We start from the raw sequence: 17,992 nt of genomic DNA on the forward strand, positions 1-17,992 counted from the left end.
AAGCTAGCAGTTTTCCACATTTATTAGCCGATTCAAAAGTTTTTTGTTTCATTAATTTAATCTTCCACTCTATTTCCTGGTTTATCAATTTGGTGCTTGATAAAGTTTAATTTCTCTCAGAATCGACTGTGACTTCGGGTTAGATCTTAACTTCTTCTCTAATTCTTTAATTTTCTCCAAAATTTTGTCTTTCCTCTCATTTTGTGTCCTTTTCTTTACAGTATTCTGTTGTATCAAAGCGCATAAGGCATTTGATACAAAGCGCATAAGGCATTTAAAAACCATATTGTCAGGAAAGCACTGTTTAATGTCTGGATTAGATATAAAGATTTAGATAGATTTTTTTTTATTGCGGCCATTGGCCCATATCGAAAACAATACATCAAAATTTATCCATAAACAATACAATTTAAACAGTTCCAAGTTAAAACACCCATATAAGACCAATTTTACTTCAGTTAAGTAAACACTATACACCATAGGGACGCAGGTGGCGCTGTGGGTTAAAGCCTCAGCGCCTAGGACTTGCCGATCAAAAGGTTGGCAGTTCGAATCCCTGCGGCGGGGTGCGCTCCCGCTGCTCAGTCCCAGCGCCTGCCAACCTAGCAGTTCGAAAGCACCTCCGGGTGCAAGTAGATAAATAGGGACCGCTTACCAGCGGGAAGGTAAACGGCGTTTCCGTGTGCGGCTCTGGCTTGCCAGAGCAGTGATGTCACGCTGGCCACGTGACCCGGAAGTGTCTCCGGACAGCGCTGGCCCCTGGACTCTTGAGTGAGATGGGCGCACAACCCCAGAGTCTGTCAAGACTGGCCCGTACGGGCAGGGGTACCTTTACCTTTTATACACCATAAGCTCCCTCTATGTAAACCGCAATTCAAATCCATCAGATTTTGGGGGGTATGCGTCTTAGTTCTGGCACTTATTGATGGTTCCTAAGTTTAGCTAAGCTGTCAGAGTCATACAGTGATCCATTTCTCCTCTTTTGAAATAAAACATTAATCAGGTATCTAGCGACTGCAAGGGATCTACTTGTATCTTCGTCATTTAATAAGTATATTATTTGGGCTTCCTGAGGTCTGTCAGCAATTCTCGATAAATATGGGGCCAGAAACTTGGACCGTGAAGCCGAATGTAATGGACAACAGAAGATTATATGATATAACGATTCTATAGATCCACTTTTACAGTCACAGAGGGGTGAGATCTGTCTGTTGGAGAGTCTGTTACCCAACACGTTTGATGGGAAAACATTGAATCTAGCCTTTATAAAGGCATACCTGTGCATCACCACAGATAAGGTAGTTAAATAAGATGGAAGTTTCGTTGGTGGTGTTAAGCCAAGGTTTATCGGCGAACAGGTGCCACCACCTGTCGCAATATTAAATTGTAAATCCATCTCCTCTAATTTGTGAGTTATAATTCTCTTGGCAGAAATTAAATCCAATTTTAATAGTTCAGATGGAGATAGTCCTAGGGACACAAGTTTCCCATGTATTATTTTTGCCCAGGGGCTAGGGAAGTCATCTCTCCAGAGACACTGTATCAAGTGGAGATTTGGAAGTTTATGCCATAATGCCAACCAGTAATAGAGGATGCATTTCCATAATGTGGTTTCTAGAGATGTAACATTTAGTTCCAGTCGTATAGCAGTATTGCTTACACACCTGGGTAATTTTAGCAACCTTCTTAGAAGCTGGTTTTGGATTACCTCCAAATGGGTTAGATTAACAAAGGACCCCCATATTGGGATTGCATATGCTATTGTTGCAATCACCTTTGCCTTGAAAACTTTTAACACTGATGGAATATGGAAAGCCCCATCTGAAAAGAAAAAACGCAGTAGCGCAAAGGAAAGGGCTTTAGCTCTGCTTAATACATATGCAAGATGGACCTTCCAGCCCATGTTGTGTTGGAGAAGGACTCCCAAGTACTGAAATTTAAAGACTTGGTCAATAGCTTTTCTGTCTATTCTCCAATTATAGGTTTGTCGACTCTTGGTGAAAATTAGGACTTTGGACTTAACATGGTTAATTGTAAGAAAATTTGATTTGCAGTAAACATCGAAAAATTTTAATGCCCTCCTAAGGCCAACTCTTGAGAAGGATAGGATCACTGCGTTGTCTGCGTAGAGTAGAAGGGGGCAACGGTATTGGGCAAGACAGGGGCGTGCATCGTTTCTTGAGAATCTATCAGAGGCACCCTCATATCACTTATAAATACTTTTTGGAGAGTAAAACCCCAAGGTGGCTTTCACCTATGGAAGCGAAAGCTCTGAAAAAACTTAATATGGAGGCCAAATGGCCAAAATATTGGGAAATTTTAGAACAGGAAGGTGACAAACTGAAATTGCAGAGTTATGAGAAGCTTAAAGAGAAGGTGCGAGACTGGTTACATTATTTTCAAATAAGAGAGGTTTACAACCAGGACAAAAAAGTGGGTTTCCAGGTGGAAAGATCAAAGTTAGAGACAGAATTGCTAGAACCCAATGCTAAGATTCTATCAAGAATGTATAATTTACTGCTGAAATGGAACACTGAGGAAGAAACAGTAAAATCGGCAATGATAAAATGGGCACAAGATATAGGATACAATACTATGCTTGGTGGCTGGGAGAAGTTGTGGACCACTGGGATTAAATTTACGGCATGTAATGCCCTAAGAGAGAATATTATGAAAATGATGTACAGGTGGTACATGACCCCAGTCAAGCTTGCAAAAATTTATCATTTGCCCGATAATAAATGCTGGAAATGTAAAGAAAATGAAGGTACATTCTTTCACCTTTGGTGGACGTGCCCAAGGATCAAGGCTTTCTGGGAGATGATCTATAATGAATTGAAAAAGGTATTTAAATATACTTTCCCTAAGAAACCAGAGGCCTTTCTCCTGGGCATAGTCGGCCAATTGGTGTCAAAGAAGGATAGAACTTTCTTTATGTACACTACAGCAGCAGCGAGAATACTTATTGCAAAGCATTGGAAGGTTGGGGGAAATTTAAAATTTATTTACAGAAACATTGTAAAATTTTTGAATGTTGATGACATTAAAATGAATTGAAGGGGTTCTAGCAACAAGGTTAAAAATAAGATTGGATTGATAATAGATAAATAAATTGGATATGAATTTGCTGAATTAATTTTCAAAAGGGATACAAAAAAGGGAGATGTGAGGAAGTCAGGAAAATAAGTGAATCAAAGATGAGAAATTAAAAAGAGGGATTTTTCTTTTTAGTGTGCTTTGTTTTTTTGTTTTTCTTTCTTTTTCTATAAGTTAAATGTTTGTATTTTTTGTATTTGGTAACTTTATATTTTTGTGTATGTGTTTTTTCTTTTTTCTGCTTGTTGTTATTTCTAAAACTTAATAAAATATTATTAAAAAAATAAAATAAAATGTAGCTTATTTGGTGAGCTATTTTTGCTGAGTTGCTCTTCTGATCCTTTCTTGCTCTCATCCTTTCTTGCAGGATGGCTTTTTTTCTAAAGAAAAAAGAAAAAAAAAGAAAATTTACCGAGATGAAGAGGCCCCTGCAGGCAGTATGCTGCCGGCATTGGCGAAGCCTTCACAATCAGCTGCAGAGGCCAGGAGGAAAACTCAGGCCCCACCAGTAGTCTTGCCAGGGTTGGTACAACCCCAGACCAGCACTCTTCATCCGGTCAGCAGCAGGCAAGACTCGAGGCAGCAGCGGCCCTTGTCCCTGGCTCAAAAAGAAGAGCCTCGAGGACTCTGGGCCAGTGTTCCCAGGTGAGTAGGCAGAACCAGATCCCTTTTGGGTTTTCCTTGGCAAGGCCTGCATCATACAAGGCCGGGGTCTCTCTTGGTTTCCTTGATGGCTGGGTGGAAGTCCCCCCCACCTCACCCCTCCTTTTTAAGAGGCATGTAACATGGAGCAGGGACTTCTGGGTGGCTGCCCCTGTTCTGCATTGCTGGGGGTTGGACTAGGTGACCCCACAGGTCCCTTTAGACGCTACAGTTCTATTATCCCTGTTCAGATATGGCATGCACCCGCTCATTGCAACAGTTGAGAAGTCCCCTGACAAAGAACTTGCCATCTTTTCTTGTGTATAAGACGAGGTTTTTTACCCCAAAAATCATGTGTCAAATTGGGGCTCCTCTACTACATGGGTAGTGCTGAGGGGGCACGTGTGCTTGGTTGTAGCCACTAGGAGGAGATTTACAGCCATGATTTCTTTGCTGTGGAAAGGGCTGTTGTCGATTGGCTGCTGCTGTGGCAATCGGGCAGACGATAGGTGACTTGGTGGTTGATGTGTGCAATTTGATTAATGGCTCCCCCCCAAAAAAGCTCTGGGCAACCCCTCCCCAAAAAAGCTTAACAAGTCTTGGCAATCTTCCCATTTTCTAAATTTCGAGTACCCAAAAATAGGGGGCGTCTTATACATGGGGGGTGTTATACATAGAAAAATACGGTACCTTTGCCTCTCGTCTGCCTCATTTACTCACCTGTCTTTCTCTCTCTCTCTTTCTTTCTCAAGAACTCTCAGATGAAAACTTCGGGTACTTGTGCATGGGTAAGAAGATGCTGGGAGGAAGAACACTCAGGGAAACTTTGGAGATGATGAATAAGAGGGAAATTTTGGACACCATCCTCCAACACCTCCAGCCACCTCCCCAGGTGTGTGTGATGCAGGCTGGATTTGATTGAAATCAAATCGATTTAAATCACAATTCAAATCACTAGTCAGGAAAACTTGATTTAAATCATACTTTTACATTCTTGCTGGTATCATCTTAATATTTACAACCAGATGAAGGTTTCATTTTGGGAATAATAATTTTTCAGAGTAGTTTTTACTACTGATTTGGTTATACTATTAGGAATGCATAGACAGATAATTATGAAATTATTGTGAAGTATAATAAGTTAACTGTATACAGACGCTTCAGGTTACATACACTTCAGGTTACATATGCTTCAGGTTACAGACTCCGCTAAACCAGAAATTGTACCTCAGGTTAAGAACTTTGCTTCAGGATGAGAACAGAAATCGTGGGGCGGTGGCACGGCACCAGCAGGAGGCCCCATTAGCTAAAATGGTGCTTCAGGTTAAGAACAGTTTCAGGTTAAGAACGGACCTCCAGAACAAATTAAGTTCTTAACCTGAGGTAACACTATATATTTGGACAACTTTTCTGCTGTGCTTTATTGGAAGGAGAAAAATAATCATTTCCTTAATAACAATTTAAACAATTTATTTAACTAAAACAATAACATTATAGCATATATATCCATGTTTGCTAACTGATGTGGTTAAACATTTTTTAAAAAAAATTCTTAGGCTGAATTTTAGCATATATGAAAATCTTAAAACAAATCCTTACTTCCCAGTGAATCGCCTTTGGACTATAATGCAACTTAAATAGAAAAATATCTTTCGAAAGATTTTCCTTCTAAAAGCATTTTATTTTAGAAATCCAATTTAATTTTTTTAAAAAAATGTGATTTAAATCAAAGAAATCCATTTTTTTTAATTAAAAAATTGGATCATTGATTTTTATCTACCCTGGTCTGATGTCGCGCAGCGTGAACCAGGATTCTCTAACCGTGTGCCCTCTAAATCTTCTGGACCATATGCTGCCTGGGGCTGGTGGGAGCATGTAGAAGGGTTCAAGTTGAGGGGAACTGCTATGAACTATCACAGGCACTCCAGCTGTTATGGGACTACAACTCCCATCATCCCTAGCTAACAGGACCAGCGGGTCGGGGGTGATGGGCATTGGAGTCCCCAAACAGCTGGAGGGCCGAGTTTGCCTATGCCTGAACTATTGGGAGCCCAGCTTGGAGGAAGGTCCTATTTGCAGATGGAAGAGACAACTTTCCCCTGGTGAGAAGGAGTGGTGACCGCCAGCCTGGAGGGCTTGAAAAGAGGACCAGGCAAACTTGGGGAAGCAGAGAAGGTGATCAGTGCAGGATCTGTGGACCAGAAGAAGAACCAATCCATGAAATATATTGGGTGGGGTGATTTGGACCCCAGGAAATGTTGCATGTTTTTTTCTTTAACTTTTGCAACTGATCGTTCCCGATATCTGGGAACCTTTCAGAACCCGATATTGTGCAGTAAAAGTTTTTGTCACTGTATTGTGCCAATATTTCCTCTTCGCTCTCAAGAGCAGTTAATTTGCCAGGCCTGGGCATTTGGCAGAGCAGGCAAGCAAATACTTTATGCAACAGAAAATTTAATAAATAATAATACTGGGAGTGGTATTGTCTATTTGTTATTATGGTATGTATTTTTGTGTTTTTATATTGTAAACCGCCCTGTGATCTTCGAATGATGGGCAGTACAGATATTTAATAAATAATAGTAATAGTCACAATGCCTAGATTCTGTTTGTTCATGGCAGGAAACAAAGTGCTTTAAATGAATGGTGTGTCTCCCAGTCCAGAGGATTTATTTAATCTTCTTTGGAGTGTTACTTTAAAAAAGAAGAAAAATTGATTGCAATAGATTTTACTCCAAATGATTTTTGCAAGAAGTCTATTTCTAGGCATGTGGGGTTTTTTAGAGAAGACAAATGGCAGATAGATGGCAACTGTTCTCTAGACAAGAAACATGACACTTTTCTTCATTTTATTCCCAGCAGAAGACATCCAAGCCTGGACACAACAAGGTAAGTCCTGAGTATCGTACAGGGGGGGAGGGGGCGGCATACAATCTGAGAAAAGAGGAAGAGAGAAGTTTGACTTTCTTTCTTAGCACAGGCCTTGTACATAGCAGGGAGACACTGAACGAAACATTCAGAGGCAAAGCTCCCTCAGAACTACCAAGTCAACCAGAGTGCAGGCTTCCTGAGTAAGCATCAGGAAACAAAAGCTCCACCTTTCCCTCTTTTGGTTATTTGACTTGAACGTGAACACAATTAACCTGGAACGACCTCCTGTTGGAAGGGTGAACTTCCAACAAGACCTTTTCTTGAAGGAGCGCGGGAGGTCATCACCCCACTCCTGCTTAGCACACTCAGGCCCTGAGGGACAATCTAGAGTGTTAGATCAGGGTTTCCCAAACTTGGGTCTCAAGCTGTTTTTGAACTACAATTCCCATTGTCCCTGACCACTGGTCCTGCTAGCTAGGGGTGATGGGAGTTGTAGTCCAAAAACAGCTGGAGACCCAAGTTTGGGAAACCCTGATCTAACACTGTATTGTAAGAAGCTTTAAACAACGGTTCCTGGGGTTCTGTGGGGGAAGCAAGACCATTCATGAGGCATGAGGATGCTTCTAATGTCTGGTGCAGATGGAACTCCGGTTTCTTCTGAGCTTGAGGGGCCACAGCAATTGGCTCCCCCTTTTCCCCTTTGGGAAAAGAGAGGGGGCAGAGAGTTTGGCAGGTTGACCAACTCTGCCTCTTCTGGCTGTCCTCACAGGGAATACCAGGAGGTCGTCTGAATGCAACCTGCTGCTCAGGTTTTCTCTCTCTCTGGCAACCAACAACCGTGTCGCAGATGGGGTGCCACAAAAGAGAACACCCTCTCCCAATTTCAGTCATGGAGGGAGGGTGGGGAAACCCATAAGAGGCTGTGTATTAGTTCTCTTAAAAAGCGGGAAGAGCCTAGTGTCAGCGTATCTAGGACAAAAGTGTGTCATAAGAATGAAAGACGAGGCTGATGGGTTAGACCAGCAGCCTGCACAGTCCAGCATCCTTATCTCACAGTGGCCAACCATATGCCCATGGGAAACTGGAAAGCAGAATTCGAACACAGAGGCCCTCTCCCCTTCCTGTGGTTTTCAGCAACTGGTATTCAGAAGCATTCCTGCCTCCAACAGTGGAGGCAGAGCAATTAGGACATGCTGAACTTTTCAACTTTCAAATTCCCCAAATGAGGAGTACTAAAGAGTTGTAATAGGGACGTGGGTGGCGTTGTGGGTTAAACCACTGTGCCGCTTGGGCTTGCCTGTCAGGGAAGAGTTAGAAGTTTCCAGTTTCTCAGAGGGAGAAAGCATTCCCCAAGGAGGGGAGGAGAGCAGTGAATCTAATAGAAGAGAGGAACAGGAACAACAGGGAGCGGCAGGATGTTCCCAGGAAAGGCAAGGGTTGAGTTCTAGCTCAGATTCGGAGGAGGGGAGATACAAGCCAGCTCTAGTGAGGAGGTTAGAAAAAAGAGTGGGAAAGCGAAGGGAAGGGCGCCTTCGCCATTTTGAGGCTGGCTGGTCATGGAGAAGCAGAGCTCAGAAGGTATCTGAAATAAGTGACTCTGAGGAATAATAGTTAAGAACTGTTTATAAGATTGTTTTGTTAATATGCAATAAAAAGTTATAAAAGAACAAGTAAATAACAACAACAACAATAACGTTTAAACAAGACAGGAAAGTAGGATTTCAGAAGGAGAGGTCAAAGTTAGAAACAGAATTATTGGAGCCAAACACTAAGATTTTGTCTAGAATGTATAATTTGCTGCTGAAATGGAATACACAGGATGAAACAGTAAAATCAGCAATGATTAAATGGGCACAAGACATTGGTCATGAGATTATGTTTGCAGACTGGGAAAGGTTATGGAACACAGATATTAAATTCACGGCATGTAGTGCCTTAAAAGAGAACATAATGAAAATGATCTACAGGTGGTACATGACCCCAACCAGGCTAGCAAAGATATATCACTTGCCCAATAACAATTGCTGGAAATGTAATGAATGTGAAGGAACCTTTTACCACCTTTGGTGGACCTGCCCAAGGATTAAGGCCTACTGGGAGATGATCTACAATGAAATTAAGAAAATCCTTAAGTGGACATTTGCTAAGAAACCAGAGGCTTTTCTCCTGGGCATGGTTAGCCAAACGGTACGAAGGGAAGACAAAACATTCTTCATGTACGCAACTACGGCGGCAAGAATTCTACTGGCGAAGTACTGGAAGACTCAAGAACTACCTACTCTGGAAGAATGGCAAATCAAGGTGACAGAATTTATGGGACTGGCTGAGATGACCGGCAGAATCCGTGACCAGAGGAGAGAGACGGTGGAAGAGGACTGGAGGAAGTTTAAAATTTATCTTAAGAATTATTGTAAAATTTCGGAATGTTGAAATGTCAAAAGGTATGAGACATAGAATTATAGCGGTCAAATTTGAAATATGAGAAAACTTAAGGAAAAGAGTTTTGAAATTGAACAAAGGTTTGCTAAGAATTAATATTTTAAAACTAAGGATGCAGTGAAGGGGAGGTTTGGGGAAGTCACATTATGTGTTAATTTGTATTGTTTTGTTGTTGTTGTTTTTGTTTTGTATGTCTTTGTTATTGTTATTGTTTATGTTGGTGAAAATTAATAAAAATATTTTTTTAAAACAACAACAACAACAACAACAATAATATATTTATATCCCACCCTCCCCAGCTGAAGCCAGTACCGCTCCGGCTGGAAAGTAAACAGCGTTTCCGTGTGCTCTCTGGTTTTGCCAGAAGCGGCTTAGTCATGCTGGCCACATGACCTGGAAAAACTGTCTGCGCAAGCGGATAAATGCCGGCTCCCTCGGCCTTAAAGCGAGATGAGCTTTAAGCCCAGAGTTGTTTGCGACTGGACTTAATTGTCAGGGGTCCCTTTATCTTTAAAGAGTTGTAACATGACTTGGGAATTCAGGAGATGTGGTTAAATTAATATAATTTAGTTTTGCGTGATAAGTAAACTATGTGTAAAATTGCATACAAATCATTAAAACAATTGTCTAGTACTTGCAATCTATTATTATTATTTAGTATTACCCAACATTTTCAGAAGGTAAAATTGAAATTGTTTGGTTTTCCAAAAGCAGTTTATGTAGCTAGTGGGGTCTCCTCTCTGTGACTCACCAAAACCTTCCCCAACCCTTAGAATGCCCTCTATAGATACTATGGACTCAAGCTACAGGATTCCAGGAGCATAGAGACAGTCCACCAGTACTTGCACTTACTCCTGACGTTGCCTCTCAAAGAGGAAACAGACAGAGAGGTGAGTGAATGTGTGGGATGTCAGGGGGGAAGGAGAGCCAGCGGGACTGAGACTGCGCTCACACTGAGACTCTCTGCTTGTGACCTTCGTTCCGCCAACCACACCACCCTCCAAGGATTTCGTGCCCACCCAGTCACACCCTCAAAGCCTCTTATAGTAGGAACCGCTTTTCAGCATTCAGTATATCTGGGGCAGATTTGTTTAGTTTTGGGTTAGATTAGAGCAGCCAACAAGTGGCCCTCAATGCCTTTCTTGGCAGCCCTCAGCAACCTTGGAGGCACCCATACACACCTGTAGGCCTTGCACCACCTTCCCAAAGCTGGGTAAGGAGGTGCTGGGCTTGGGGAAGGAGGCAGGTGTGATCTGTCAGGGTCCTAGAGTCCTCCGGCTTCCTTCCCAAAGCCTAGTTAGCTCTTTCCCAGTTTTGGGAAGAAGATGGGAAGGCTCTAGGTCCCACCAGAGCCTCGTGCCTCCTTCCCAAAACCCAAAACCCTTTGGGAAGGCAATGGGTCTACTCTAAAACATAGTTGAATGGGGCCAGCAGGCACTCCCGTAAGGCAGAAGAACCCTTGCACGAGAGCAACTTTGGCAGCTGAAACCTCCCCCCTCTTTCTCTCTGCCTCTCCCAGCCTGCCGACTGCCTTCTCTCTTGGATTCTGCTCCCTCCCCTCAGTTAGAGAGGTGTCCCCTCTTCCAAACTCTAAGAGGTTTTTCATGCGGGCCAGGGTGTGTGTGTCAAATTTTGGCCTTTCTCCCCTCTCCCACATGACAAGTCAGTGTGTGGCCCACAGGTTCTGTGCTGAACTACTCTTGTGGCCCACTTGGTATGAGAAATTGGAGCACCCTGATTTAGATGGTGCATATTTCTGCTCTGGCACCTTTGGGTGAGGGGTGGATTACAAATACTTCCAGTGAATAAATGATGCATTTTAATGTGGTTGGGTGTTTAAGGAAGCCAAGAACTGTATCACAAGATTCAAAAATGTCAGAATGCAAGGCATCATTGTGTTGCAAGCTGCACATGAGTCTGGGAGGTGTGGTCTGGTTAGTTCACATCAGAAGCCACAGAAATATCGTTCTTCAAACCACCCCTATTATTATCCAGGATGGAAGGATCTGTTCAAATTGGTTCTCTAAGTGTCTCATTTCTCCACTCTTAAATTTGGTTCCCCACATTTTGCAGCAATCTGCTTACAGAATCACATTTATCCTCCATCCCTCATGATCACTAATTGCAATCAAGAAAACAACATGTTTGAAGTGCCTCATTCTCCCTAGGGGATTTCTGAGGCAATCGGTGTAGCTTCATACCGCCACTTATCTCAAATATTGATGGCAGTGCGGGATTTCAGGCATGCAGCCATTGCATGGAAGACTGAGATGTCTGAGGTAAGGGTGTGAAGTGAGGAAGGAGCATAGCAAGAGTGTAGGTCAGCCATCCCCAGCCTGGTGCCCCTTCCCCATCCGTGTGTTTTGAATTGGAACTCCCATCAGCCCCTGACAGCATGGCCAATGGTTAGACAAAGGTCCTGGCAAATTTGATCCTTAGCGGCTATTTACATCCACACCAAAGCATGTGAAGCAGCCTCTGGGCTCCTCTGATCTAGGAAAACAGAGCTGTGTTGGAAAAGAACGAATCCTGCCCCATTTCCAAATATGCTATTTTTCAAGGGATGGGATCCTTACCATTCCAAAAAGGCAATTAGATCTGCTCATCCTCTCAGTATGGAAGCCAGACAACTTCCTCTGTCAGTCATCCTTCTGAAGTGGGCTCCAGCAGTCCTGTCTCTGTGGCTCCAGATCCTAGATCTGATCTGATCCCTTGGCTCAGTCAGTCAGTCAAACGGATTCGTTAGAAACCATTGGTGCCCAAAGTACATGCAATACAAAAGTACACTGACCCATGTTTTTAGGTTGGTTGTCAGATGGTTGGTTGGCATTTCTTCAATAGTGGAAGCTAATGGGTGACCCCAAGGGTCATCTAGTCCAACCCCCTCCAATACAGGAATCTCAACTCAAGCATCCCTGAGAGATGGCCATCCAACCTCCAACGGGGAGTCCACAACCTCCCAAGGGAGAGTGTTCTGCTGTCAGAAAGCTTTGAATGAAAAACCTCTTAGAGTTTGGAAGAGGGGACACCTCTCTAACTGAGGGGAGGGAGCAGAATCCAAGAGAGAAGGCAGTCGGCAGGCTGGGAGAGGCAGAGAGAAAGAGGGGAGAGGTTTCAGCTGCATATCGGGGCAGGGCAGCTGCCAAAGTTGCTCTCGTGCAAGGGTTCTTCTGCCTTACGGGAGTGCCTGCTGGCCCCATTCAACTATGTTTTAGAGTAGACCCATTGAATTTAATGAACATGACTGTTTTTTAAAAAAATATATAATTTTTATTAACAGGCCAATCAAATCACATTATTTCCAAATCACATTAGTTCCAAATTATACAGCCAGATTTTAAACTTTTTGTTGGGGGTACCCATACTTCAAGCTCCGAACAGGGGTCCAAACATCACTTATATTGCTGCTTTAATTAGACAGTTCTATCCAGTTCTATCCAGATAGTCTCTTTGTTACTTTCTTCATCTTCTTGTTGTTATCATATATTCCTTTCTTTGTGATCTCTGATAATCTTCACAAGCGGGTTGAAAACAAACATCCTCTGTGTGGGTTTTACACTCTCCAAAAATCATGTCACATAAGGACAGACGCCATTTCCACACCTCCGTAAAGAGCTTTCCCTCAGTCTGTCCGTTGAGTTTCCCAGGCTTGCCAAGCATATCTCAGAGGGCTCTGCCAGGTCTAGATCACATTCCAATCATCATTCACATTCCGATGACCCTGGTCCTCCTTCCCCCGTCCTTCTTAGGCAAGCCTGTCTTGGCGAGACGCCATTTAAAACTGTGTCATAAAACTTTCCTCCATTCTCTGATGTTTACCAATCCTCTCTTTGATCAATAATTCACTCCACACAGTTCTTGAATTCCTGCTTGTGATTAATAAAATGCAACAATTCTTCTCTCTGGGGTGGAGGGTTATTAATACTCACATAAGGCAAAAAAAAGAAAAGTTTTTTCCTCCACCCCCTTTCCGTTTCACTCCAAACAGACCAGTCTCTTAATGGTGATTCATCACTTGATTTATTTGTCCCACCCGTCGCTCCGCTCACAGATTCATTAATCAGCAGTCTTAACTCCCGATCTTCGCTTGATGTATGTGCTTTAGCTTCTTTCCAATTATATATTTCGAGCTAAAGCGAACTAGTGCGCTGATTGGAGACAGTGTCAGGAAGAGCCGACTTCACCCGAGGGCTTGTGCCAAGTGTCCGCACCCCCTTCTTTCGAATCCGGGGGTGAATTATGGACACCGCTGGCAAGGCAGTCCCCTCCTTGGGGGGGGGGGCCGGGAAGGCTGCATACTTCCCATAGCAGCCTCTTAATTACCTCATGTGGGTTGGAGAGATGTTATTGTCAGCCATCTTCCAATGCGCCACCTGGTGGCCCCTAATGAACATGACTAAGTTAGGCCCATTCATTTTGACAGGTCTACTTGAAGAATAGTTGAGTGTCACTCTCTGTGTTCACCTCCATATATTTGTCAATTAAGCGAATTATTACAAAGGCATAGTAACTGTGTGCGGATCTAACAGTTCCAAAACCTGAGGGGGCCTTGGGGTCATGTGCCCCTGACTCTCCAATTCTCCAACCTAGCTGGAAGATCAGAACCTTTTCCTTCCACTTTCAGTTAACTTCCATCGTGTTACTTCAAACACCCCAAACTATCGCTATTATTCACTATAATTTGTTCAAAGGAGCCAGTTTACTAATCCATGGTTCGAAGTTGGCTTGTTTCAGTTAGCCTTTGTTATGATTAACTGCATTGTGTCCTGATATGGGCATCACTAAACTGTGGTTAGTTAAACATGGAAGAAAAAGCTTCGGGTCTCCTTTTTGCAACTGTGCTAGAGAAAAAAGGGAGCAGGAGCTGATGAGTCCAAGGCTCATTCACACAATAATAAACCATAGTTTATCACAGAGGTAACCAAAATGGTGCCCTTCAGATGCTACAAACTGCAACTCCCATCCCTCCTGACCACTGGCCATGCTGGCTGAGGCTGATGGGAGCTGGAGTCCAAAACATATGTTGATGCCCTCTGGTTTATTGTTACATCTGAACGCAGCCCTGAACTCTCTTGTGCTCTGCCATCCAAGAGAAATGAAACCCAGGAGTGTGGTACCCCTGGATTTTTGCTGTGCATTGGAAAACGACAAAGGAAATTTTCCAACCCTCACTATGGACAAGATGAGCAGATCCACCTGGTTCATTTTAATTTAAAAAAAGCAGCTCCCATGGAAAAGAGCACCAGTGGTCAGTCTACCCTACACTGTCCTGCACCTTCTCATTGGTTGATTGACTGAACCCAAAGAGAACACCTTCATGGTTCCTCATCATCCTGGGGGGAAAGTGACCAGTGGGGTGTCACAGGGTTCTGTCCTGGGTCTGCTGTTGTTCAACTTTTTAAAAAATGAATGACTTGGATGAAGGAATTGAGGGGATGCTCCAATGCCGCAGAAGACAGAATCAGGATTCAAGATAACCTTAACAGATTGGAGAACTGAGCCCAAACTAACAAAACAAAATTCAATAGGTTCAAATGTCAAGTTCTACATTTAGGCAGGAAGAACCCGATGCACAAATATAGGATGGGGGAGCCCTGGCTTGCCAGCAGTTTGAGTTTCCTGGAGGAAAAAAAAAATACAAAATTTGTAAGTCTGCACAACAACTTGTTGTTGTTGCTTAGTCGTTTAGTCGTGTCCAACTCTTTGTGACCCCATGGACCAGAGCACGCCAGGCACTCCTGTCTTCCACTGCCTCCCGCAGCTTGGTCAAACTCATGTTGGTAGCTTCGAGAACACTGTCCCACCATCTCGTCCTGTCGCCCCCTTCTCCTTATGCCCTCAATCTTTTGCACAACAACTTACTTACTACTAATATTTTCCCAGCTGCTAAAAGGTCCCAACTAAATGGTGATTTGCCTCCAATTGCACTTAAGATTCCCAAACTCACTTTCCCCATCATTTCCCTCCAGAATACTAGCGAGACGAATGCCAGTATCACCGTCATCCTTTGCTGTGTGCAAATGGCATTTGGGGCACGGCCAGATGACCTCCATTTCTTTGTTGATCTCATCATCTCTTCCAATTCCAGAACACCAGGAAGGTATGGCTCTGATTATCCCACGGACTCCTGTTGTTTGTTCTCTCAGCTATACCATACTTTTCCATGTATAAGACGAGGTTTTTTATTATTATTAAAAAATGATGTTTAAAAATGAGGGTCATTTTATACGCGGATAGTGCATAGGAGGGACGTGGGATTGGTTGCTGCTGCAAGCCAGAGATAGTCAGCGGCTGTTGTGTGTGTTATTGGTGGCTGCGGCAAGGGGTGGTGTTGATTGGCTGTTACTGCGGAAATTGGGAAGGCGATTGGCAGTTTCTGCCGGCGAGGGACAGACAAAAGGTGGGTTTTGCAACATGTATGAGTGGCAGCATAGGTCCAGCAGGTGAGCAATTTTTGGAATCCCCTCCCCCAAATAGCTAAACAACTGTGGGTAATCCTCCTCCCCCAAAAGCTCAGCAACTCTGGGCAATCCTTCCCCCATTTTCTTAATTTAGAGTCCCCCAAAATAGGGGGTGTCTTATACACGAAAAAATACAGTATAACCTTCCTTTCTTCTGTCATAGGACTCCAGGAGGTGTGCAACCATTTCCCCCGTGGTCACCATCCAGGCACTGAGCAGACCTCCCAAGCTCCGTCAAGGTCCTTGCACCACATGCCTTCAGACTGTGCCCTAGGGCAGGGTCTCTGGCTTCATCCACCGAAGGGTTGTAGACTGGGGTGTATACTGACTCCACCCTTAGGACCAAATGGGGCATTACAGTGGTACCCTGGAACTTAATCCGTTCCAAACCAAGGCACGCTTTCCCATAGAAAGTAATGCAAAATAGATTAATCCGTTCCAGACTTTTTTAAAAGAAACCCTAAAACAGCAATTTAACATGAATTTAACTAACAAGACCATTTCTGGGTTAGGGTTAATTTTCGGATTGGGTTAGTGTTAGGGTAAGGATTAGAATGAGGGGTCAGTGTGGCTTTATGTTTCCTTGTGATTTTGATTCAAACTCAATTTTATAAAATCCCTTCTCCTTTCAGAACCAGGCTTTGAAGAAGAGCTTTATGAAGGCAGCAACTCTAACAACCAAGGCGCTTGTGCAATCGAATGTGGGATATGTCACCTTCCCCCACAAAGAGGAGCTCACCTTCTGCATCAGTGAGTAAAAAAAAAAGAGGGGGATCTCCTGGGGTTTCTTTTCAGAGCGTTTGTTGTTGTTGTTTTTTTTAATAGCTGTGTAGGTCTAGCTCTGGGTTGCATGTTCTGACCATCTGGCCCCAAACCATTTCTGGGTGGTCACGTTCTGCTCCAACTCAAGTTTCCAAACCCTCTAGAAAGGCAGCCCTACATTGTGGCAACCTCAGCAGGATGTCACCAGCGCCTAAGTAAAAGAGGCTAGGTTCTCCCAGGAGGAGAGGGTTGTCGATGGCTCCCAGCCATGATTGCTATGTCCTACCTCCACAGAGGAAGGAAGCAATGTTTCTGAATATAGTTGCTGGAAGCCACAGGTGGGGAGAGGGCTCTTGGGCTCATGGTCTGCTCTCTGGTTTCTCACAGACGGCTGGTTGGCCACTGTGAGAATGCTGTGAGGATGCTAGACTAGATGGTCTTTGGCCTGGTCCAGAAGGCTGATCTTATGTTCTTATGTGGTAGAGCTCTGCCCAGAAGAAAAAGGGATCTTATTCCCAGATCCAGGAAGCCCACTCTTCTCCCCTAGAAGGACCCACTTGCCAATTGCAAAGAAGTTGTCAAGTGGGCTGGGCTGGATAGAGAGCACAATCCAGGGCTTGGTGTGGTGGTGGCAGGGATGGCGTCTCCAGTTCCCTGACATGCTGTGTGATTCCCCACAACAGGAGGTTATCAAAGAGGAGCCGCTGGCATCGCTCTCAGTCTTACACCAAGCGATGGAAACCATAATCCGCATGACGGAAAGATACTTCTATTCTCCCTACAGTTTGTCACTGCCCCACCTCCCTTGCCATACCCTGAAATTGTACGCCTTGGCCAGACCCAGTACATATTTCCTCACCAGGTTTATGGACTGCTGGGTGCTGATCATTTCCTCTCCCCTTCTTTCTTTTTCCTCTTCAGTGCCTTGAGACCATGCATGGACACGGTACCCTGCTTTGGTCTCAGCTGATACAGAAAAGCATCAAGAAGGTCTTTCAGTTGCCCTCATTACAGTTTACAAAGTTCAAAGCCGGGAGCCCCGTGCCAGCAACACAGAGCCAGGTGACTGGACCTTCTGCTTCTAGGGATCTGAATGGAGGAAAATGGGGTTGCCGGGTTAAAGGATTTGAGGGCAAAGAGTCTGAGCCATGTAAGCTACAAATAATGCTGCCAGAGACACTTGACCCATCACAATGATGTAACAACCAGAGACTTTGGGTGTATATTTTTTATTTTAATCATGTTTCCATATTTATTACATTTCACCTTTGGCTAAAATGCATCCACGAATGATTCCTGCATGCCTTCATTTTGTGACTCTCATGCCTCCCTTCTACACTGCATTTAATTTTATTTGTTTGCTTGTTTGTTTATATGGTGCCCATCTTACTGGGTTACTCTAGCCACTCTGGGCGGCTTCCAAAAAATTAAAACACAGCAAGACATCAAATATTTAAAACTTCCCTATGCAGGGCTGCCTTCAGATGTCTTCAGACGGAATTATAATTATGTATCTCTCTGATGGCTGATAGGAGGGTGTTCCATGCGGTGGGCCCCACCACTGAGAAGGCCCTCTGCCTGCTTCCCTGTAACCTCACTTCTTGCAGTGAGGCAGCTGCCACAAGGCCTTCTCAATAAACAACAACAACAACACTGAAGATTTGATTGCTAGGGCAATGGAGCTTAAAGTACGATAGTTAGGGCCAAATGGTTTGGAACAC

The 17,992-nt window shown here is 43.8% G+C and overlaps 1 protein-coding gene across 1 annotated transcript; it reads left to right on the top strand.

The window, feature by feature from the left end:
* Positions 1–3,463: 3,463 nt before the first annotated feature.
* On the top strand, positions 3,464–17,495 carry LOC309361317 (uncharacterized protein). The gene is made up of 6 exons (XM_081896207.1): positions 3,464–3,741; positions 4,491–4,630; positions 6,598–6,627; positions 9,822–9,938; positions 16,955–17,028; positions 17,193–17,495. Exons 2-6 carry the CDS (start codon positions 4,523–4,525, stop codon positions 17,239–17,241), a joined length of 378 nt encoding a protein of 125 aa, XP_081752333.1. The 5' UTR covers positions 3,464–3,741; positions 4,491–4,522; the 3' UTR covers positions 17,242–17,495.
* The last annotated feature ends 497 nt before the right edge of the window (positions 17,496–17,992 follow it).

Source organism: Podarcis melisellensis (genome assembly GCF_964234715.1).
Source record: "Podarcis melisellensis genome assembly, chromosome: W".
Lineage (NCBI taxonomy): Eukaryota > Metazoa > Chordata > Lepidosauria > Squamata > Lacertidae > Podarcis > Podarcis melisellensis.